General features: G+C 49.4%; 2 protein-coding genes across 4 annotated transcripts in view; one reads left to right on the top strand and one right to left on the bottom strand.

Moving 5' to 3' along the window:
- The window catches only part of NXN (nucleoredoxin), a 173,967-nt gene extending 164,884 nt beyond the window's left edge, over positions 1–9,083 (top strand). Inside the window, exons 6-8 of the mRNA XM_066363578.1 lie at positions 983–1,162; positions 3,275–3,399; positions 7,491–9,083. Coding sequence (XP_066219675.1) covers positions 983–1,162; positions 3,275–3,399; positions 7,491–7,673 — 488 coding nt within the window. The 3' untranslated portion in view covers positions 7,674–9,083. The remainder of the gene's footprint in view (positions 1–982; positions 1,163–3,274; positions 3,400–7,490) is intronic.
- A 5,495-nt stretch (positions 9,084–14,578) lies between these two features.
- On the bottom strand, positions 14,579–23,177 carry MRM3 (mitochondrial rRNA methyltransferase 3). 3 transcript variants are annotated; one of them, XM_066363575.1, is made up of 4 exons: positions 22,847–23,177; positions 22,340–22,584; positions 18,670–18,837; positions 14,579–16,154 (listed from the first exon to the last, which is right to left on the bottom strand). In XM_066363575.1, exons 1-4 carry the CDS (start codon positions 23,158–23,160, stop codon positions 15,613–15,615), a joined length of 1,269 nt encoding a protein of 422 aa, XP_066219672.1. In that variant the 5' UTR covers positions 23,161–23,177; the 3' UTR covers positions 14,579–15,612. The 3 variants fall into 3 exon arrangements, with proteins under 3 accessions (XP_066219672.1, XP_066219674.1, XP_066219673.1); XM_066363577.1 differs by lacking the exon at positions 22,340–22,584 and having other exon boundaries at positions 22,847–22,980; XM_066363576.1 differs by lacking the exon at positions 22,847–23,177 and having other exon boundaries at positions 22,398–22,527.
- Positions 23,178–23,204: the final 27 nt, after the last annotated feature.

The following is a 23,204-nucleotide window of genomic DNA, read 5'->3' as shown; positions in this document are numbered from 1 at the left end:
TGTTCTGGCTTTCAGTTGTGCATGTACAATTAAAGCTCTCTGGTCAGCTCCAGCGAACAGGCATCTGGTTAGTGCAAGGTGGGGAGGAACCGGCTGCCGTGGAGAGACAAGTGTCCCCAAAGGACAAGGCTGAGGCTGGCTCTGTGGGCTGCGGTTGGTGGGGGTGGCCCTGGCTGGAGAAGCAGCAGCTGGTGCAAAGAGCAGGAAGAAAGAAAACCCAAATGCAACTAACCCAGGATGAGCTCTCTCTGATTTTTCATTTGCAGCTTTATGGTTGGGGGTACATGGGGTTTGCGGGGTGCTTTGTGTTGTGTTTCTTGCCCCAGCCCAGGACTCTAATGTGAGGGTGGCAGCACTGCCATCAGTGTGCTCCCTCCAGGGACTGTCCCCCTCAGAGCAGCTATTGGAACCTCTCTAGGCAGCAGGGCTGGAGTCGGGGGTTGGGGACTGCTAGCTCGCTGGCAGCTAGCTGTCCTATGCTGCTGCAGCTCCCCGGCTCCTCCCTGACATAGGGCCCCCTGCCTTTGTGTGGACGCCCACGGCATTGTTGATTCCTGTCTGTAGGCTGCCTGAGAGCGTGCTTTTACACCATCAGTTGGGTTTAGCTTTCTGGTAGGTGAGGGTAGTGTTTCCTGCTTCTTTGGGATAGGTTTAGGATTTATCAACTGCTTCCATGTGCCACGACCCTATGCAAAGTTCTTTAAATACACAGTTCATTGATCTTTACTTAGTGGGATAAGGCGGGAACTGCGGGACATCCACCATGTGACCCAGAGAGATGAAGGGACTTGCTCAGGGTTCCATGGAGAAGGTACTGCAGACCCAACGGAGTTCTGCAGCTGTTCAGCGGCGGAGCCTGGGTCCCAAACTGAGGCTTTTCTACTCTTAGCCTATACCTAGACCTGGGTCCTCCCTTGAACTCGAGGTGGGAGCTGACCCCTCCCACTGGGGCCTTTGGCCAAGTGCTCTCTCTGTCTTGCAGGCATCCCCACCCTCATCGTGCTGGACCCACAGGGGGAGGTGATCACACGGCAGGGGCGGGTGGAGGTGCTGAATGACGAGGACTGCAGGGAGTTCCCGTGGCACCCCAAGCCCGTGCTGGAGCTGTCCGACTCCAATGCTGTGCAGCTCAACGAGGGCCCCTGCCTCGTCCTTTTTGTAGGTATGAAGCTCATCAGGGGGACCCAGAGTGGGTGGGACAGGGCAGACCTCATGTGGGGGATGTCTGCCCGTCAGCTTTTTCTGTCACAGAACAATGCAGAGCCTAAGCCTTTGTCTCTCCCAGCAGCCCTGTTTTTGACCCCGATGGTTTATTCATAAGGCTCTCCTCTGTAGGAGGTGTTCTGGGAGCTGCTGCTGTGCTTGCCCCTGTCTGCTCGCAACTGCCTGCTGGGAAGAATAGGTCAGGCAGGAGATGCCCTGGGCCCCCTGATGAACAGACCCATTGTGGGAAGGGGGTGGGGCTGCACCACAGCAGCTGCTGGGCCGCCTGTGCTGCTCCTGCCGGTCATTGGTGTTCTGACCTACTGGCCCTGGAGCTGCTGGAGCTGCCCAGCCTCAGGTGGCCTCTCAGTGTCCCCTCTCTGGCTCACTCTGGCACTGGATGGGTGGCTGCTGTGAGAGGCAGGAGGGCACAGGTCCATTTATTCTTGGCTCCCTGCAGCCCTGTGGGATAACTCTGGTTTCTTTTTTCTTTTTTTCTTTTTTTTTTTTTCATTTTTCCGAAGCTTGGAAACAGGGAGAGACAGTCAGACAGACTCCCGCATGCGCCCAACCGGGATCCACCCGGCACGCCCACCAGGGGCGACGCTCTGCCCATCCTGGGCGTCGCCATGTTGCGACCAGAGCCACTCTAGCGCCTGAGGCAGAGGCCACAGAGCCATCCCCAGCGCCCGGGCTATCTTTGCTCCAATGGAGCCTTGGCTGCGGGAGGGGAAGAGAGAGACAGAGAAGAAAGCGCGGCAGAGGGGTGGAGAAGCAAATGGGCGCTTCTCCTGTGTGCCCTGGCCGGGATTCGAACCTGGGTCCTCTGCATGCTAGGCCGACGCTCTACCGCTGAGCCAACCGGCCAGGGCAGGTTTCTTTTGCAAACAGAGTAACTGCTGCCCAAGATCCGCCTCACCCTCTGCCTTGGGACTTGTTGCTCAGCTCCAACTCAAAAGAATTTTGGGTACTAGGATCATGGCTGATGTGCTCCCGTTCCCACTTCATGAGGCGGGTTCAGGGCATATGTGCAGCATCCTGCCCCTGTTCTCTGTATGTCCAGACCTAGGGGAATTCTTAAGCAAACGGACTCGCAGGCTGGTCCTGTGCTTAGAGGACAGAGGCTGCCTCCTGGGGAAAGATGGCCTTGGGATTTTCCCGCCTGCTGCTGCTCTCACACCTTTGTCCTAGGGGCTAGGAAACAATTCTGAACTGAGGGATGGTTGGGAACCTCACTAGCCATCTGCAGATGTGGAAACAGCCCCAGCGAAGCAAAGCGAGTTCCCAGCTTCACAGAGCTAATTCTATATGGATCCAGAGTGTGCCCCACAGAATCTGCACGCTGCAGGTCTTGAGCAGTGTGGCATTTCTGGAGGGAAGTCACCTGTTCCTCCTGCCCCCCAGCTCTGCAACTTGGGATGTCACTCTTGTTCTCAGTACAGGATTCAGCAGGAGTGAGCCCTGGGGTCCCCAGTATGTGGTTGTTTCTGGAGGCAAGAGATGACCCTAGGGGACTCTGGGGAGCCTGGTTGGGTGGTCTCCATGCAGCAGCCCGCCCTCTCCCAGGTGAGTCTGGATGTTAGCTGCCCTCCCCATGGCCGCCAAAGCTGCTGAGCAGACCACAGCCCTACCCACCACCACCACCACCACCACCACCACCACCACCACCACCACCACCACCACCCCTGCCATTTTCATTAGGAAATCAGTAATCCAAGGTCATGGCAGCTCATTCTGTGATTGAGAGAAAATCTCTTGGGGACCTCAAGTCCTCCCTTAAGGGAAGCTCAGCTTCCAAGGTGGGTTTGTGAAGAATTCAGTGAAAGGGGTCCTGTTTGCTTGGGGCATTAGTGCTAATCAGCGAGGCGAGTTGTTCTTGGGGAGCATGTGCAGGAGAGTGCTCTGCAAGCCTGTACATGAGACCCACCCTCTGCACCCAGGAGGCAAGGCCTGCATCCCCAGGGAAGCTCTTCCATTCAGGGGCTGCCCAGACGGGCAGCTCAGGCCCTGGATACAGGCGCACTAAGGGGCCATTTTGCTGACAAGCCGTTGTGATCTCTTACCATCACAGATTCTGAGGATGATGGGGAATCCGAGGCCGCCAAGCAGCTGATCCAGCCAATAGCTGAGAAGATCATCGCCAAGTACAAAGCCAAAGAGGAGGAGACGCCGCTTCTGTTCTTCGTGGCAGGGGAGGTGAGTGCTATCGGGGTCCGACTGGGGTCGACTTTCAGAACATGAGTGATGGGCTTTGGGGGATGTTTAAGGGGGCCTTAAGGTTTGGGGTGACAGTGCTTCTGGGATCGCCCACATGGTATAAAAAGGTATATCATCCCCAGTCATGGAAAACCACTGCTTCCTTCCATCTTCCTCGCTCAGCGGCCTCAGGGCAGCAGGACGGCCTCCCAGGACAGAGGCCGCTCTGCGCCCAGGCTGCAAGGGAGAGTGGCAGCCACCAAGATTGCGGTCAGCACTCACGCCGGGTCTGAACCAGGCCATTGATCCTTTACAGTGCCCGCTGAGCTCTGACCTGCAATTCCCCAGGCAGCCCAGGGAGAGGGTGGGGGAGGGGATTAGAAACTTGTGGCATCCCTGTCTCTTTCCCTCAAGGCCTGTCCCTTGACGCTGGGCTGCATGGGGCAGAGGGCTTTTCACAGGGTGAGAAGGCCGGGCCCTTCAGTTGAGCCACCTCCTGCCAGTGCCTGCCTCCTCCACGGTCCATCCTGCAGGCATGGGGATCTCTGCAAGATGTCCACCACTGGTGTAGGTGCTCTGCCTTGGTTCCCACCCTCTGGGACCATCCTCCCCTGCCCCCCTCAGCCAGGCACCGGCCATAAGCAGGCTATTGTTATTGACAGACATACTTTTTTTTTTTTTACAGAAACAGAGTCAGAGAGAGGGATAGATAGGGACAGACAGACAGGAACGAAGAGAAATGAGAAGCATCAATCACCAGTTTTTCGTTGCAACATCTTAGCTGTTCATTGATCGCCCTCTCATATGTGCCTTGACCGTGGGCCTTCAGCAGACAGAGTAACCCCTTGCTCAAGCCAGTGACCTTGGGTCCAAGCTGGTGAGCTTTGCTCAAACCAGATGAGCCTGTGCTCAAGCTGGCGACCTTCAGGTCTCGAACCTGGGTCCTCTGCATCCCAGTCCGACACTCTATCCACTGTGCCACCACCCGGTCAGGCAGACACGCTTTTTTTTTTTTTTTTTAATGTCAGTGATTTGCCATAACATTTTTAAATTTTATTTATTTATTTATTTATTTATTTATTTATTTATTTATTTATTTATTTACAGAGACAGAGAGTGAGTCAGAGAGAGGGATAGACAGGGACAGACAGGAACGGAGAGAGATGAGAAGTATCAATCATTAGTTTTTCATTGCGCACTGCAACACCTTAGCTGTTCATTGATCGCCCTCTCATATGTGCCTTGACCGCGGGCCTTCAGCAGACCGAGTAACCCCTTGCTGGAGCCAGCGACCTTGGGTTCAAGCTGGTGGGCTTTTCCTCAAACCAGATGAGTCTGCGCTCAAGCTGGCGACCTCGGGGTCTCGAACCTGGGTCCTCTGCATCCCAGTCTGACGCTCTATCCACTGTGCCACCACCTGGTCAGGCCAGACACACTTTTTGAAGCCCGTCTGCCCTCCTTCCACCCATCTGTACCTTCAGTTGGTCAGACCTGGTGCTCCTTTCTCGCTATGTTTGGATCCCCAGAGAAGCAGCATCGGCCAGATACCCTGAACCAGCACCCATTCATCACCTCCCCAATAGCCTCCCCTGCTAAGCCCTGCTGGGCCCCTTACAGGCAGCTGAAGTCACCAGGCTGGGGGGTGGGAGGGAACAAAGCAGGTTCACAGGGCCCTGCCCTGGGGCTATGCGAGCCCACTCCACACAAAGCACAATGGAGGCTGTACTGAATTCATTAAGCTCTAGCCCCTTTCAAATGGTTCTGAAAGAATAGATGGGTGCAGAACAGAATGGGCTGAGCCGGGGGTGGGGAGGTGGGGGGGTGGGGGTGGGGGGGGGGGAAGCTGGGAGGCTCTAGTAACTGCTATAGAAATGTGGCTGCAAGGGAGAATTAGTAGTTTTCTATATACCAAACACTAAGCCAAGAGCTTCCCCTGTACTATCCCGCTTGTCCTCACCTCTCTGGCTGAGATGTAATCTATGACATCTATGACTGTTTCATAGATGAGGAAAGCGAGGCCTGGAGAGAGGGAGACTGCTCCAGTCCAGAGGCTATGAGTGCTGGCTGGCTGGCACACTCGTGTGAGCTGGTATTAGGTCCATTTAACAAGGCAGCCAAGTCTGACCAGGCGGTGGTGCAGTGGATAGAGCGTTGGACTGGGACGCGGAGGACCCAGGTTCAAAACCCCGAGATCACCGGCTGAGTGCGGGTTCATCTGATCTGAGCAAGGCTCACCAGCTTGAGCCCAAGTTCACTGGCTTGAGGAAGGGGTCACTTGCTCTGCTGTAGCTGCCCAGTCAAGGCACATATGAGGAAGCAATCAATGAGAAACTAAGGTGCACAGTGAAGAATTAATTGATGTGCTTCTTATCTCTCTCCCTTCCTATCTGTCCCTCTCTTTGTCTCTGTTACACACACACACACACACACACACACACACACACACACACACACACACACACACACACAAAACCAAAAAACAAGGCAGCAGACCCAAGCTTGGAGAAATGACCTGCCAAAGTCTCTCATTAAGTAGAGAGCAGAGAGAGACGTGAGCGTGAGGTTGGTGTGATTTGAGAAGCAATGTCCTGCTCCTTTGTCCTGGTGGTCCGGCAGGTGTACTAACCCACCAGGGAAGGGTGCCGGGACCAGGAGGTTGGACAGAGGAGCGTAGTCATCTACTGCTCCCGTGTCTGCCCGGCCTCCCTGTCCTTGCTGTGCGCTTCACTTGGGCTCTGGCCTGGCAGCTCTCCTGGTCCAGTTCTGTCCTCAGCAGCAAGGCAGCACGGAATAGGCAGGGGACACGGCAGCAGCAGGCATTAATGAGCACCTCTGAGCCCAGGACTCCGCTCAGGGCTAAGGGGGACCCTCATCTGTCTTGATCCTGCCACTCTGGCAGGCAGGAGTCATCCCTTCTGAAGCCTATATGGACATGAAAATTCATCGCCCTGTGCTTTGCTCAGAGGGAGAGGGGAAGGGAAGCAATGGGAATTTGATGTGTATGTATTTGTCCAGGTGCCTCCCTCTGTTTATTATGAAGATTGTTTATTTACCTATATGGAGTGCCTGAATTCGGTAAACAGGGCCAGAGATGTTGAATCACCCAGCAGTGCAGGAAAGTGTGTGTTATTTCTGCTGTGGGGGGAAAAAGATGATTACCAATAATCTTCCTAAAGATTCCTTTTAAGAAAGGATTATTTTTTTCTTTCTTTTGTCTCAGAAACTGGTGAGTGGTAAATTTCATGCCTCTTGCTCACCAGCATTTAAGCCAGGAATACCCCACCCATTCTCAGCAGGGTGACTCAGATCTTTTCATTCAGTTTAGAATAGTGTACATTTTACAGTGAGACAACCTTGGGGTGGGTATGGGGTACGTAGAGTCCGTTTTCTGTTACTAAATGAGCGTCAGCAGCATGAAAGGTAATCCCAAGTTATCAGTCATTCCCTTACAAATCTTTCCCCCCGTCCTCAGTTGTCTGTGTTTGCCTTTATACTTAACAAGGCTGTATCTGATATTAGGGACATTCTCCTGGACAGTCACTGGGAATGTGTGACAGAGAGCCAGCTTCCTGCTCAGATAAATCCAGTGAGCCTTAACATTTTCAGTAGTATTTCTGTAGTCCTGTCTTCCCAACCAGTTCTGGGATGCCTGCCCCCTAAAACCACAGGGTGGGGTGAGGGCAGTTCTGTTTTAAACACACTCAAAGCTGAAGTCCAGATTGGCCTCAGGTAATCCACAGTGGGGCCGCAAATGATTGAGAGTTGATTGCAAAAGTAAGCAATCAAATGAAATCACATTTTTGCAAAGCAGAGGACATGTGAAAGTTCCTTTCATGGTAATAAATAAAGAAGACTTGCCTAGAGTTTGGGGTGATGCAGAGAGAGGATTTTTAGAACCAGCCTCCCCCTCTGCAAGCCAGGCAGGGCCCACTGCTCCTTGTCTGAGAGCCCATCTTTCTTGGAGGGGCCTGCTCTTCAGGGTGATGTTGGAGTGGTTCCACTCCGTGCCTTCCGGGGAACCTGGGCCCTGGGCAGTCTCCTGCACCTTCTTGAAAACTTACGGGTTCTCTCTCCATTCTGGTGACTTCCAGGATGACATGACCGACTCCCTGCGAGATTACACCAACCTGCCTGAGGCTGCCCCTTTGCTCACCATACTGGACATGTCCGCCCGGGCCAAGTACGTGATGGACGTGGAGGAGATCACCCCCGCCATTGTGGAGGCCTTTGTGAATGACTTCCTAGCAGAAAAGCTCAAGCCAGAGCCCATCTAGGGGGGCTCCGGCCTCATGAGACGTTATTTAAAACTCAGCCTTCTCCCTACTCCTCCTTCTCCTCCCCTTCCTCCCCTTCCTCCCCTCTGCCCGTGGACTTTTCCAGCGTGTCCTGAATCACCAACACAAATGTCCAACCTCTCTGTGGTGCCTTGTTTCTGCATAAACTCCTCAGCTAGCACCTTAGGGTGCACGTCTGCTCAGCGGCAGAAGAACCCACCATGTTTGGAGACTGCTTGGAATTCATGGGGCTGCCGTAACCCGGGCCAGAGCTGGGGCTGCCTTGCTCTCTCTGTCACCAGCCCTTAGTGAAGAACTTTCCAGGGTGTTCTGCCAAGTGGGCATGAAGGGGCAGTGCAACGGTGCTCTGGCTCACACAGCTGAGTGACACACGTGGGGCAGGGAAAGGGCTGCCTCCTCCTTAGGCCTCAGCTGGGAGCTTCTGGTGAGAAATCCTTTTCCAGGTGACTTTGTCTTGGCCTGAAGGAAAACACTAGCTTGTGAGTTTGTTCTTGGGCAGGGGAATCTGGGATCTCAAAGGAAGTTTGTGTTCTTTTCTGGTGAGAAAAAAAATAGCTGCAGTAATAATTCATATAGTAATTGCTGACTTTGAGCCCCGACCATGGGATAAGAGCTTGTCATTCCCTCCTTATCTCTTCTTTCCTTGATCTTGACCTTCTGTTAAGTTTCTGCCTTTACTAGCTTGGAATTCTGTTGTAAATTCTTCCCCTCGGACATCTTCCCATGAAGAGGCCCTGGCCTGGTTCTCAGAGGAGTGCTGCTTGCCTTTGTAGGCCCTCTGACTCAGCCCAGCCGTGGGCCTGGGACCACCGGGGCTCTGCTGAGGTGACTGTGCCCGCCTTTGGTTACACCTGTCATTCCCTTTTCTTTTCAAAGCAGAACTAAAAAGAGACAAATGACCAGAAGCTTCACTTTTGCCTAGAACCCTACAGAAAGAGCTGTGCCGTAGGGTGAGAGTGAGGGCAGAGGACCTGCCGACAGAGAGCAGGCCTTGGGCCCCCTTTGCTAGGCCCTGGTAGGTTGGCTCCTTATTTGGGCTGAACTGACCACAAAAAGGAGAGTAACATCTGTGTTCTCAGGATTTGGGATGGAGGGCTTCGCCCCGGGACTTACAGGGTTTAGTGTCTCTCAGCCAGGTGTCAGTCTTGAGAACAATCCCAGGCTTTCCCCTGGGCTCCACTCACAGCCCTCTGCCAACCAAGACCATTTATTTGGAAAACCCAGCCCCCAAATAGCTGTAACACCATTGCTCCCTGCCGAAACGGATTGTTGATTTGTAGTTCAGAGGTACAAAATTAGTTGGTAATTAGACTATTACTTGATGTCACCAGCCTGAAATGCAATCACTTCATAAGAAATAAAGCAGACATCTCTGGACGTTATCAACCACTTGGCCTTTCCTGTCCTCAATAACAAAAACCTTTCTTTTGCTTGTGGTGCTGTGCTGTCTTAGGAGGTGGGCAGTGGGGGATGGTGCACAGGTGATCTTCTTGTGCGTTGCGTTCCTGGTAGCTATGTGTCACAATTGTCGAGAACCCTGAGAACCCTCAGAGGTAAGGTGGTCGTCTGCCAAATCCTCCAGGAGCCAGAATGCTCGTTTGGATTAGAGCGCTGGAGACAGATCCCTATTAGAGGTCCGGCTGCCGTTTCTCCTGGTTCAGCTCATCCTTGCGGGCAGTGGACTCTCAGATTAGACATCTTTATGGACACTCGTGCTTATTCCCACCCTATAGGGAGCAAGTGCTCTAAAGCCAAGAAATCCAGGTGGGGAAACACAAGGAAGCCTGCATGTGTCTCCCTGTGAAGAATGGTACAATGACTGGAGACCGTCGAACCTAGCTCTGACGTAAGGCCAGGGGCTTCGGGAACCCTGCCAGTGTCTCCCTTGCGGGGTGGGCACAAGTTGAGGTTTACCTACCTTGGTAGATGGGCAGGATTTCTGTCCGTACCCTGAATCATGATGACCTTGGGTCGCGCAGCAGCTACTCATTTTCCAAAGTGGAAGGAACACAGTTCAGTGAGGAGGGAGTCCTTATGTCATTGCAGCAGAAAAATTAAGCCATCTGTGACCCTTCGGTGGCCCGTACAGGGCTGACTGCACTTCTTGCTACTAATGTCGGCTGGATCCTTGATGTCAGAATTCCCCAGTTAGAGGGATGTGTGGTGAGTTAAGACCAGCGGGAGGTTCACTAAAGCAGCACATTAGGCTTATATAATGGCGACATGGGGGAATCTGCTGGGGGAGGAGCACTTGGCCAGTGCCAGTGAAATATCTGTCTTGCCTGACCAGGCGGTGGCGCAGTGGATAGAGCATCGGACTGGGATGCGGAGGACCCAGGTTCGAGGCCCCGAGGTCGCCAACTTGAGCGCGGGCTCATCTGCTTTGAGCAAAGCTCACCAGCTTGGACCCAAGGTCGCTGACTCGAGCAAGGGGTTACTCGGTCTGCTGAAGGCCCATGGTCAAGGCACATATGAGAAAGCAATCAATGAACAACTAAGGTGTCGCAACGAAAAACTGATGATTGATGCTTCTCATCTCTCTTCGTTCCTGTCTGTCTGTCCCTATCTATCCCTCTTTCTGACTCTCTCTCTGTCTCTGTAAAAAAGAAAAAAAAAAAAGAAACATCTGTCTTGACAGTGCAAGAGATCTTAAAGGTTGTTGATGCAGACGAAGTGGGTGGCTTAATTTCCACTAAGCACCTCCAAAATACCTTAAAATTCTTGTCACTAATTGGAAGCAGGTTAAAACACCAGCTGCCGGGTAGTCAAGGGTTTCCGATAGCAGCTAAGGAAACCATGCCCTGCAGGTTGAGGCAGGATGGTGGTTGTAAAAATGCCACCCTGGGGGTTCCAGGTTTGCATTCATCACAATGACTTCCAGATTCAATTCTACTGGTTTTCATAACAGATGAGGTGGTTGTTTTTTTTTTTTTAACCTGTCCCCAACCACAAAGATTGGCTTAAGATAAAAGGTATATATGTTCAGGGTTGGTATTACAATGGGCAGCTGCAGAAGCCAGAGGGCTACTGAGAACCAGCTTCCTTTGCCCCCCTATCCACCACCAAGTGGGTCCTCAAAATCAATGATGCTCACTTATCTGAACACAGGAAGCCAGTACGGTGTTTTTGGCATCAGCCAAGTTTCAAGTGGTAATTTTCAGCCAGACTGTTTTTTCCTGTTGCCTAATTAAAGACATGGAAAAGCTGCTTTCTCCTGCTGCTGCCTTTTTCCAGGACAGCAAATGGATTCTGCAGTGATGTAAAGACATAGTAGGATGGTCCAGGAACAAATCTGCCGGATCTAAAGAAGCTGTTGCTCTGATGCCTTAAGGAGAAAACCACACGTGCCTGCACGCACGACGTGAGGAAATGCTGTGCACTGGCGTGTAGCGCTGGGAGGGACCTGAGCATGGCTGGGCAGGCCAGTGCTTGCCCGACCGGCCCAGAATGCCACCGCAGTCCAGGCTGCGGAGAGGCTCGGCCAGGCCCCCTGCAGCTCTTCTCTGGGTGCTGCTTTGTGTACCGAGGACTGACGGAAGCCAGGCTCAGCTTTCAAATTCCCCCTGAAGCAGCTCTGTTGAACTGGGCACTTAGCCCCCATCCCTCTTTGCTGATAGCAACAGGGAGAGAGCACCCCCTGCTTTCCTCCAGGAAGGCTGCTCAAGGGGAAATTCTTTGGGGACAAATGGCTGTTGTTTATTAGCTTCATTATTGGTGCTAATGGTGTGTGTGCAAAGGGTGAGATATTTTCCAGGAAACAAAAGGCTTGTATGCAGGAAAATTTTATATTGGGTCTGCTATATGGCTAGGGTTTCTCCTACTGGGGAAAATATGACATTAGCATGTTCTACACACGCCTTGTACGTGAAAGCATGAAGTAAATAGGCTTAATTTTCAAGACATAAGAATGTCTCACCCCCTTGGTGTTTAGGGTACTTCCCAAGCCAGGAAATGTGTTATTAAATTTGAGTAGGACCTGTTCTGGGGAACTGTTAGATTTCCATTAAATAGTATGCCAAAGCATGGAGCCTCTGTCCACAGACCAGCAGGCCAGTGGGAAGGCCTGGAGACACAACCTCATGTCTGGATTTGTGGGTGCTCGTGCCTCACACACAAAAAATTTACCCACATGAGCTGTAACTAGGATACAGCAGGAGGCAGGATCTTAGGACCAGGACCATAAGATATACCTCCTTTGGACATCAGAGGATATGGGAGTGCTCAGCCAATCTAGAGCCACCCTGCTGGCTTGCAGTCAGTTGGTATGTGCTTCCCAGGAGGCTTGGAGGCCAGACCCTGCTGCAGCCATGCCACCCCCCAACCTTTGTTCCCTCCCTTCTTGCTTTTTGAGGACGCAGCAGCTTTGATGGTGTCCCTCAGCAGCTATGAGGCTGAGGTCTACGGCCATACCACCCTGAACACGCCTGGTCTCGTCTGATCTCAGAAGCTAAGCAGGGTCGGGCCTGGTTAGTACTTGGATGGGAGGCTTCAATTGAGAAAAGTAGCTCTTCCCTACAAAGCAAATGTAGTAAGAACAGAACAAATACCATTGGGACGCATTCAGATTTTTTGGTCACGTTTGGCCTTTGAGCAGCAGTCCTGCTCCAGTCTAACAGCGACCTAGTCCAGAGATGGAGACATCCAGAGCTATCATCCTGGCCCATCCATTAATTTGACTTATAATTATTGCCTTTGTGTATTTAATTGAAAAGAGACAAAAATAAGGTCATGAAGTTTAGAGGTGTCTATGTGACTGTTCCCTAAAAACTGTTAAAGGTGAGCCAGTCGGGTCTGCTCCTGCAGGAGGGCAGAAGTGACGGGCCAAGAGGGAAGCCCTGGGCTCTGCAGGCAACCAGTGGTTTTCAGCACTAGACATGGAAGCTTGGGTGAGGTGCTGGTTTTGAATCTTTGGTGGCAGAATAATGAAAGTGGAGCTAAATGCAGCTCAGCTTAGATGGTGGTGACATCTGGTGTTGCTATTAACCCTGGGGCAAGTGGTAGGACCGAGGTGGAGACAGTCCCCAGGTCTGTTCATCCTCTGGGCCTTAACGTGGGAGCTAACAGCTGTGATGGGGGAAGGGAAAAGGGGGACCCTGTCGTCGTCCGCCCCCCCCCCCCCATCCTGAAGCTCCTTCCCAGTGTGTGGCATGGGGACATCAGCATTTGTCAGAGCTGCTTTCCCAGAGGCTCCATTCAGAAAGAAAAGGTGTGCTAACTTACTTGCTGTGACCACTTCTCATTTTTATGCATTTTCCCCTTAGTTTTTGGTCCACTGTCCTCCTATACTTCAGATTCTGCCCATAGAATGAGTGACAGTCTGAGCGAGTCTCCAACATCAGCCTCTCTGAGCACAAATGGCTTGCAAAATGCCCTGTGGTGGAGGAAGACTTTTCTCCATCTTTTTCAACTTAAACCAGGAAAAATCCCCACCCCTTTGGTTGAGAATGGTCTTGTGGCGTGGCTGCCACCTTGTGGCAGAAATCAAATTACAGCTATGCTCAAACACAAAGGCAAACGGTAGCTTGGCTAACCTGACAGCTCTCCAGTCAAGCAGTGTTTTGCTTGTCATATACTGTACTGCTAAATTCTTATTATTCCCAGGAAAATGTGATAGAATAAATGTTGGCCTCAAACTTGAGAATTCAAGATACTAATTTTCCAGTATTACTCTGCAAACAAGAATTTCACTACTTGCTTCCTTTGCAGTTTACTTACTGATTTTTTAGAGAGGGAGAAATATCAATTTGTTATTCTACTTAATTCATGCACTCAACTGGTTGATTCTCGTCTATACTTTGACCAGGGATCAAACCTGCAACCTTGACATAACGGGATGATGCCCTAACCAAATGAGCTAGACGGCCAGGGTTTGTAGCATTTTAAAGAATGGAAAATTTGCCCTCCCATTAAATTATTCCTACAAAAGTAAGCCATTGACCACAAAGTGATTGCAATGTACATTTCATTTCCATCTTACATTCAGGATAAAATAGGCTTAGAATTACTTTATAGGGTTTGTTCTTTCACTGATTTTTATTTTTTAACAAAAATTAGCAGGAACCATAATCCAGGACAGAAGTTGCAGATTGGTTTCATGCAGGGCATGAACTTCTGTTTGGTGACTTGTTTTTCCAAGGTGTTGAGAGACCAAATGTCAACAGAGGAGCGGTCGGTTTCTGGGCTTCCTCCCAGATGTAGCCCGCCGGTGTGATGGGTACCATGGCTGCAAAGCTAGCAGACTAGGCCCAGCCTTTGTGGGCTCATTTACTTTCCAAAAGCATCCAGTCTTCAGAACAATCTGTGGGCCACTTGCACGAGACATCTGTGGAGGGCCCCAGGCAGGCCAGACCAGAGGTGGCACCAGAGCAGCAGTTCTGGCCAGGAAGCCACAAAATCCCTCCGGAGCAATCCCACCCTGCCACTTTGGGCATGAGTCATGCTTGAGCTTTTAGTTTATTTTGAGAGGAAGTTTAACCAGGGACTGGGGGGAGCCAAAAGGGAAGGAAAGGGTGTCACTGTTTCCTTCGGGCATGCCCGCAACGCAGCCTCCCTGGAATGAGCAGCTGAAGGGCTCCCGAGGAATCCTAACCATTATAGGAGCCACTCTACAGAAGGAATGTGGTAAGACTACCCTGCTAATGCAGCCTGCAGCTCCAACCATCTGCTCTGTGGCTGCAAAAACACTGCTGAAATAGGTCCCATACGTCAGTCCCAGCCACCTCCTTCCCATAGTAATTTAAAAAATTATTTACTTATTTAAAGACTTTGTTCAATTTAGGAGAGAGAAGGGGGGGAGGAGCAGGAAGCATCAACTCCCATATGTGCCTTGACCCAGCAAACCCAGGGATTCCAGGTTGACGCTTTATCCACTGCACCACCACAGGTCAGGCCAAGATTTTATTTATTGATTTTAGAGAGAGGACAGAGAGAGAGAGAGAGAAGAGGGGAGGAGCAGGAAACATCAACTCATAGTAGTTGCTTCCTGTACGTGCCCTGACCAGGCAAGCTCGGGGTTTTGAACTGGTGACCCCAGCATTTCAGGTAGACGCTCTATCTGCACCACCACAGGCCACGCCTTCCCATAGTAACTTAAAACACAGCAATTACTATCTGCATTTGCCCTCATATTCCTGGCTGCCCCCCAGCTGGCACTTGGTGAGGATCCAGCCTGCCCTTGTCCCTGGGGTGTTTGACAGAACAGCAGGGTCCTGCTGCAGTATTATGGCCCAAGGGTCCCAAACTCTCATCCTCTCTCCCCTCGAAGGAGCCCTCTGCTCACATAGCAGAAAGAAATGCTGGCATTTTCCTAAGCAGTTCTGTTCCTCTATGCAGGAGAAGGGATTAATTTAAATAAGTAACTCCCAGTCATTACATTAACTGGAAGTTATATAAAGTAGGACTAAGAGCAGGAAGCAAGTAAAAAAGGTATGGCTTTCCTGACAGATGCAGGATTAAGCTGAAGATTTTAAAACTGTTTCTTCCTTTTTCTGAACAAAGAGACCTCAAAAAGACACCTGCAGAAATGCCAAGAAGGTATAACACCCCCTGATGAACCCTGTGGTTTCTCCAGAAATGGAGGGAAGACTGTGTTATACATACACAATGGCTGTAAGTCAGGGCCTGAACAAACAATGCAGACTGACACGGCCAAGCCGAAAGAACAGTGAGCTACTGAATGCCACACCTGTACCCTTCACATGTATGTAAAAATTTGGGAGATGGGATACCTCAGGAAGAATTCTGACCTTTGTTATTTTTGAAAATAAGCAGAAATTCAGGGAAATTCTTACTTTCCCAATAATCATCCAACAGCATCATGTCGACCTGCTTGGAAGCCACAATAACCAACTCTGACAGCCCAATAACGCAGCAGGAGCTGGAGACAACCTCACACCGAGGGTCACTCCCACGGCCCCTCTCAGCGGTAACTCCTGTCTCGGCTCAAGTGTTCCGCCCTTACCCGCAGCTGTCTCTTTCCTTCGAACAGTAGGATGCTGGCAGCCATGGCCGAGTTCAGGCTGTCCACACCTGGCACGACAGGGATCAGCAGCCTCTTGCCCCCAGAGCTGCTGGCCAACTGCAGAGACTCCAGGCTCACGCCATGGGTCTCCCCACCTACTACCACAGCCGCTGGCGCCTCTGTCCAGTCCGCGTCGTAGCTCTGGACCTCAAGTTCAGGAAGCCAGTCCCTACTGGCTCCAGTTTCTAGATCATCCTCCATCTCTTCCTCGTACTTGTGAAGCTTTGAGAGGTGTTGGTCACATACCCAGCCATGGTCAATGGCTTTATTAGATGCCTGGGCCTGGGCATAGAGGCCACAATTGTCTGCCACGTAGACCCGGGTATCGGTAGGCAAATAGTTGGGCACTGTCTCCCAGTCCAGATTGTTGACGATGGGCACCTGGAAGTGCGCGCCCATGCCTGCCCGCAGCACTTTGGGCTCCCAGGCATCCACACAGCCTAGAAAATAGAAAACAGGATCCAATTCCAGTCGAGATTTCAGAGTACAGTATTTCCCCATGAATAAGACGCACTTTACTTTTGGGGCCTGAAATTTGAAAAATAATATATTACATAAAGTTACTGAACTCAAGTTTTAGTCATCATAAAATTCATACAACTCCTCATCACTGTCAAAACTCCTATCCATTAGCTTGTACTTATCTGTGTCTGATGACGAATCACTGTCCTCATATATTGCCTCATCTTCAGTTCCATCTATGGCATTTGAAATGCCACAACCACTGTATAAGACACCGAGTTTTTAGACCCCAAATTTTTTGAAAAAAGGTGAGTTATACACGGAAAAATATGGTAAATTGGATTAATTATGGATCAGGAGATAAAGCAAAAAGCCCTACTGCAGCCTTCTGACAGTTGGCACCTCTGCCTCCCTTAGCGTGGCAATGCCCCGCAGAGGGACTGCAGGAGAAATTCCTGCTAGTGCTGGATCAGACTTAATCATCCCTCAACGTTTACCGTACGTCTGCCAGACACTGCCCGGAGCTGCCAAGAGCATTCAAGTTCCCAACCTCAAGGAACGCATGATATAGACATGAAGGGGGAAAAAACCCTTGTACAAAGCAGGACTATCAGGATAAACATCCTAGAGGGCATGACACTGAGCTGGACCGTGAAGGACAGGAGGATCTTGTCAGAGAAAGGCAGAGGCAGAGGACAGAGCGCCGCAGTCCAAGAACCCCAAGTAAGGCGGATCAGGAAAACATGGGCAGGGGTGGTGGGAGATAAGACGGGAGGCAGGCAAGGGCTAACGCAGGCTGGGCGTGCTGGGCATGAGGAGTTTAGGGTTTTATGTAGAAGACAAGTGGCAATGAGGGATTTTGAACAGTGACAGAATCTGGTTTATGTTTTAGAAAGACCCATTTGGCTTCAATGCTGAATCTGGATTGGAGCACAGAAGATGCTAGGGATGGAGAAATTGGATTGGAGGCAATTATAGTAATCCAGGGAGAACCAGGGTAACAGCCTTGTCATTCACATACTCAGCTGCTCTTACAGTAGGAAGGCTAAAAGAACTCTCATGAACAGGTTAAGTGCAAAACTACGCCAGATTTATGCACTGGCAGACACTTCACCTTTCCCAAGACCATGGGACTGGAAGAGACAGCAGGACCAGGTCACCATAATCTACCATCCTCCCCTCAATGTTAACACAAGTCTCCTCATTGTAAGTAATTTTAAAAAGAGGGACCCATGCTCATGAGGAGAGCCATCTAGTGTGACCCCTCTAGTTGGTGGAGAGTACAGGGCAAGATGAGATTTTCCTCCCGCATCCTCCCATCCTCAATACTGGGCATTACACCAAGTGTTCCCTACTCTCTCCCTACCGCTTATATACCAGCCACCAGCATCACTGTGAAAATCCCACTGCTTGGATTATATACGTACATTTCCAAAACCACAGCTGCTCTCAGAGCTCTCAACAGTGGGCAGGTAAGTGGCTACTGATGGTGGATCTGTAGCACCTCGCTCTCATGCTGGCAGAGAAATGCACTCCAACATGTGACAAGGGGAAGTGTTTAAAGGAGCAATTTAGGCAAATGTCAGCAGTGGGTACTAACACCAGTTTACAGTGAAAGGTAACGTGCGTGTTCCTGATGAATGATCTCCCTCCCACGCTCCCCCTAGGTTGTAGTAAGCATTTTAGGCTTGTCCCGACTGTTGGGCAAGTCAGTTTAAAACCACGTTTACTAATCCTCATTTCTAATGAGAGGAGACAAAGAAATGTAATGAGCCTAACTTGTATGTGGGGTATTTGACTTCTGAGGCTAAGGAAAATTTATCACAATTTCATAATCGCTCTGTTGAAGTCATTCCTTTCACAGGATTCAGAATGTAAAGGGTTAGAAAGGTCTCATATACCCAACATTTGGGAACTCAAGATCAATAAATAAAGGACTTGAAACTAAGTATTAAAAGTGGCATCTACTTCTTTCCCTGATTAATTCTGACTTCTTTAATAACCTAGCTGGTGTAGAAATAATTTTAAAAGACAGTCAACATCTGCCTGACCTATGGTGGCGCAGTGGATAAAGCACTGACCTGGAACGCTGAGGTCGCCAGTTCAAAACCTGGGATTGCCTGGTCAAGGCACATATGGGAGCTGAAGCTTCCTGCTCCTCCCCCTCTTTCTCTCTCTCTCTCTCCTCTAAAATGAATAAATTTAAAAAAATAATTAAAAAAAAAAAAAGACAGTCAACATCTACTGAATTACTGTGCCAGCCACAGTGCTAAGTACTTTATGTGCACCATGTCACTTAATCCTCAGCACAACCCTACCAGGTAGATTCTGTTAATATTCCCCTTTGCAGATGAGAAAACCGATACCCCAAACATTGCTCATAGATGCGCAGTTAATAGGGGCAGATCCAAGATTAACATCCATGTACGTCTGTCCATTGAGCCAGCTCACTTACAAGTGGCCACTCAGTCCACCAGTCACATGTACACTTACCTTTGGTGAGTAATACTTTACTGCAACCTGCCCCAGCAGCAGATCTCAGAATTGTCCCCAGGTTGCCAGGGTCACGGAGATTGTCACAAATCAACAGTAAGGGCAGTGAATGGCGAAGCTGAATCTCTGGGAATGTCATCTTAACATGGTCAGGTTTGGCAAAAATCCCTAGGGAAACAAAATAAGCAGTTCACTTGTCTAATTGGACACGGGGGATAATCTGACTCTTCATTTACTTATCACTTTCTATATTAATTGCACGAACACATTCTGATTGAAAGGATGCAAACATGAAGTCCTGCCATGATCCCCTGCATAACTGCTTTCAATCTTGGACTGTATCTTATCCCTTCAGAACTTGTTCCATGTAGCTACCTACATAAATGCGTATCTACCCATATATATAGGTGCTTTATTTTTTTAAAGATTTTATTTATTGATTTTTAAAGATATATATATATATATAAAGGCAGGGCAAGGAGCAGGAATCATCAACTTGTAGTAGTTGCTTCTTGTATGTGCCTTGACCGAGCAAGTCCAGGTATTGAACAGGGCCTTAGCATTCCAGGACGACACTTTACCCATTGCACCACCACAGATGAGGCAAGTGTTTTTCTTCTTTCACATTAACAGAAAGAAAAAATCATACCGTGTATTATTCTGTAGTCTACTGATCTAACTTGATAACATGTCTTGGAGAACTTACCATGTCAATACATTCTGGCCTAACCAGGCGGTGGCACAGTGGATAGAGCATCGGACTGGGATGTGGAGGACCCAGGTTCGAGACCCCGAGGTTGCCAGCGTGATTGCGGGCTCATCTGGTTAGAGCAAAGCTCACCAGCTTGGACCCAAGGTCGCTGGCTCGAGCAAAGGGTCACTCGGTCTGCTGTAGCCCCCTGGTCAAGGCACATGAGAAATCAATCAATGAACAACTAAGGAACCGCAACGAAGAATTGATGTTTCTCATCTCTCTCCCTTACTGTCTGTCCCTATCTGTCCCTCTGAGTCTCTCCGTCTCTGCCACACACATACACACAAACATTCTGAACTACTTTATTCTTTTAACTGCTGCATGTTATTTTGTAACTTGAATGTACTATGTTTATTTAACTCTTTCTCAACTGACATTTAGATAGTTTCAGTTTTCCCTATTATAAACAACCTTGCAGTAAACATCCCTGTATGACTCTGTGCATATGTCCAAAAATTTCCCTAGGAAAAACACCTGTAAGTGCAATGAAGAAACAGTGTGTGTGCACTACTAATGTTAACTAACATTGTCAAACTGACTTCTACACAAACTCTTCCAGTTTATTCACGCCAAGAACACATAAATACTTGTACCTGCTCTATCAATGAAGGCAACTGAATGGTACCAGGCATCTTTGTGCTGTAAATAGATTTTGCACTTAAGAGTCACAGGGAGCAAAAAAAAAAACAAAAAAAAAACACAGGGAGGGAGCCACCAGAGCATTCAGTAGGACAGGAAACCTTACAATTCCTTTAACTTTCACTTGAACTGCTGTAGTGATGCAAACTCACTACTTCTAGAAGACATATTATGGGTTTTAGAAGTCTGACAAGTACAGTGTGTCCATAAAGTCATGGTGCACTTTTGACCAGACACAGGAAAGCAAGAAAAGACGATAGAAATGTAAGATCACCAAATAAAAGGAAAACCTTCCCAGTTTCTGTAGGATGATGTGGCAGCATGTGCAGATGATGATGTGGCAGCATGTGCGCATGTGCAGATGATGATGTGGCAGCATGTGCGCATGTACAGATGATGATGTGGCAGCATGTGCACATGTGCAGATGATGATGTGGCAACATGTGCGCATGTGCAGATGATGACATAACACCGTGTATACAGCGGAGCAGCCCACGGCCATGCCAGTCGAGATGTAGATGGTACAGAGGAAAGTTCAGTGTGTTCTGTGGCTCGCTAAATTCGAATCCGTGACCAAAGTGCAATGTGAATATTGGCATGTTTATAACGAAGCGCCACCACATAGGAATAACATTACTCGGGGGGATAAGCAGTTGAAGGAAACTGGCAGTTTGGTGGAGAAACCCTGTTCTGGTAGGCCATCCGTCAGTGACGAGTCTGTAGAGGCTATACGGGATAGCTACCTAAGGAGCCCTAAAAAATCTGTGCGTGAGCCCACATCGAACTGCACTGAATAGGTATGAAACTGGGAGAGTTCTCCTTTAATTTGGTGCAGATTTCACATTTCTATCGTCTTTTGTTGCTTTCCTGTGGCTGGTCAAAAGTGCACCATGACTTTACGGACACACTGTAGTGCTAGATCTTATCTATTTCTCCCTATACCGCCCCCCAATCTGAAATAAACCATGACAAGGATAGGCTAATATGTTTTTTATCAAGTTTATTTACTTATTTAGAGGCAGGTGGGAGGGAGAGGAGAGGGAGAGGGGTAAAGAAGGGGGAAGGAGAGGGAGGGTGTAGGGGAGAGAGAGGGAGGGTGGAGAGAGGAACATCAATCTGTTCCTGTATGTGCCCTTACCGAGGGATTGAACATGCAACCTCTGCATTTCTGGACTACGCTCCAACCAACCAGGCTATCCGGCCAGGGCAATATATATTTTTAAAAGCCATAAAATCACAAACAGTCATAGTGACCAAGGGACTACAGAAGTCCAGGATGGGCACACATGGTAAAAATGAGTGATACTTTCACTGTAGCAAGGTGTAGTAACTAGAGGTGTAGCTAATGTGAGTATAGCTATGTAGAACTGGTGGGAAACTTTTTAACTTCAGTGTCAAAAAGATACAATGAATTTAGTCTTTCCTATTTTAAAAAAAGCTTTCTAAGTGCTAATAAATATCACAGTTACATAAACCCTTTAAGTTAGATTCAATCTAATGAAGACAAGGATTCCTGTTCAATTGGCTAAACGGCAGTAAACTGCAGCTTACTGCTCAGACCTACTTCTAGAATAAGGGAGTCAATGATAGGTATCACCACTCTGGCAGAGGTTTTGTGGAAAGCTAAATCTTTTGGTACACATTTTTCTTAATTTTCAGTTGGACATTATTTATTTATTTTACAGAGACAGAGTCAGAGAGGGATAGATACGGACAGACAGACAGACAGGAACGGAGAGAGATTAGAAGTATCAATCATTAGTTTTTCGTTGTTACATCTTAGTCGTTCATTGATTGCTTTCTCATATGTGCCTTGACCGTGGGGCTACAGCAGACCGAGTAATCCCTTGCTCAAGCCAGTGACCTTGGGCCCAAGCTGGTGAGCTTTGCTCAAACCAGATGAGCCAGCGCTCAAGCTGGCGACCTGAGGGTCTCGAACCTGGGTCCTCCGCATCCCAGTCCGATGCTCTATCCACTGAGCCATCGCCTGGTCAGGCTCAGTTGGGCATTAAAGGTTGAAAAAGTGATGTAAAAATAATGTGTGAGGAATAAATAGCCTTAATACAAATGACAAAAAACTAGCTTCAGTTTCCACTAAAAATAATGTAAGATGCACGATTTACATTAAGATTTGAGAACTGTACTGTTCTGGGTATCTTAAAAGATTAGGCAATACCATTTTGAATTTGGTTTAAATAAAATGTTACCCTACGACAAGTATAAACAAATAATCCTAAATCTCTACTTCTAGTTTGACAATATTAGTTAATCACTGACCTAATATTCCTTGTGGAGTTACTAGGTCGGACCAACCCTTGATATCCTCAAATTTCACCTTAATGAGGCTGACACCTTTCAGCTTATCAATGGGCAGCTCCTTTAAGTAGTCCAGACGGCTAAAGAAGAAAACTTTTGGCACAGCACCAGCCTTGAGTGCATCTGCAATCAGCCTGCGACCTTCCAGCAGGATCTTCCCTTGCTTTTCCCGAAATGGCCTGGACTTAACTATTGTCATTACACTGCTGTAGGCAGAAACAAAGAGAGTGGTAATTACCAAACATCCCAGATACATACACCTAGTTCTAACAGACATTGAAACCTTCACAGAAGCAGAAACAAATTTATTCTGAGCAAGGTACTTATGCACCCTCCCAGTATCATAAAAACCAGCGGGGGGGGGGGGGGGGTGCTGGAATAGGTCCTCCAATTGGAGGAAAGAGGTTAAGGTCCCATGTGAGGCGGGACGAGAACAGGAATACTCCACAAGCTTTAGGAAGATATCACCTCAGCCTTTTGTCCCCGGGGAAAGCCTTATCGTAGCGAAGCCCGGACTCTTCCCAAGTGCTGGGCGTCTGGGATGTGGGCTCCTGAGACGGCTGCTTCAGTCGCTGCACGTGGGGACTGATCTCAGCCACCACTTTCCGGGGCTGCTTCTCATGACTAGGCTTCCGTGCCACCACCTGTCCAGATGGAAACGACACTTTCACGGGGCTCCGCCGCAGCGCCCGGACCCAGCGCCGGCCGTCAAGGTCCCAAGTCTGGGCCACCGGCAGCAGCGGGCGCACAGCCCACCCTACGCCCTTCACCACGGCAGCCATCTTCCTCCGCGCCGTGGGCTGCGTCACGAAAGCGCGCCAGCGGC

Source organism: Saccopteryx leptura, chromosome 2 (genome assembly GCF_036850995.1).
Source record: "Saccopteryx leptura isolate mSacLep1 chromosome 2, mSacLep1_pri_phased_curated, whole genome shotgun sequence".
Classification (NCBI taxonomy): domain Eukaryota; kingdom Metazoa; phylum Chordata; class Mammalia; order Chiroptera; family Emballonuridae; genus Saccopteryx; species Saccopteryx leptura.
This window is presented reverse-complemented; position numbering and strand designations above follow the sequence as displayed.

Bases quoted from the DNA above. Each gene is read 5' to 3' on its own strand.
- MRM3 (XM_066363575.1), bottom strand. From the start codon at position 23,160: ATGGCTGCCGTGGTGAAGGGCGTAGGGTGGGCTGTGCGCCCGCTGCTG. The intron at 22,585-22,846 runs GTGATATCTTCC...TTCTGCCTACAG, and splicing joins CCCGGGGACAAAAGGCTGAG to CAGTGTAATGACAATAGTTA. The intron at 16,155-18,669 runs GTAAGTGTACAT...TCTATTTTCTAG, and splicing joins TAAAGTATTACTCACCAAAG to GCTGTGTGGATGCCTGGGAG.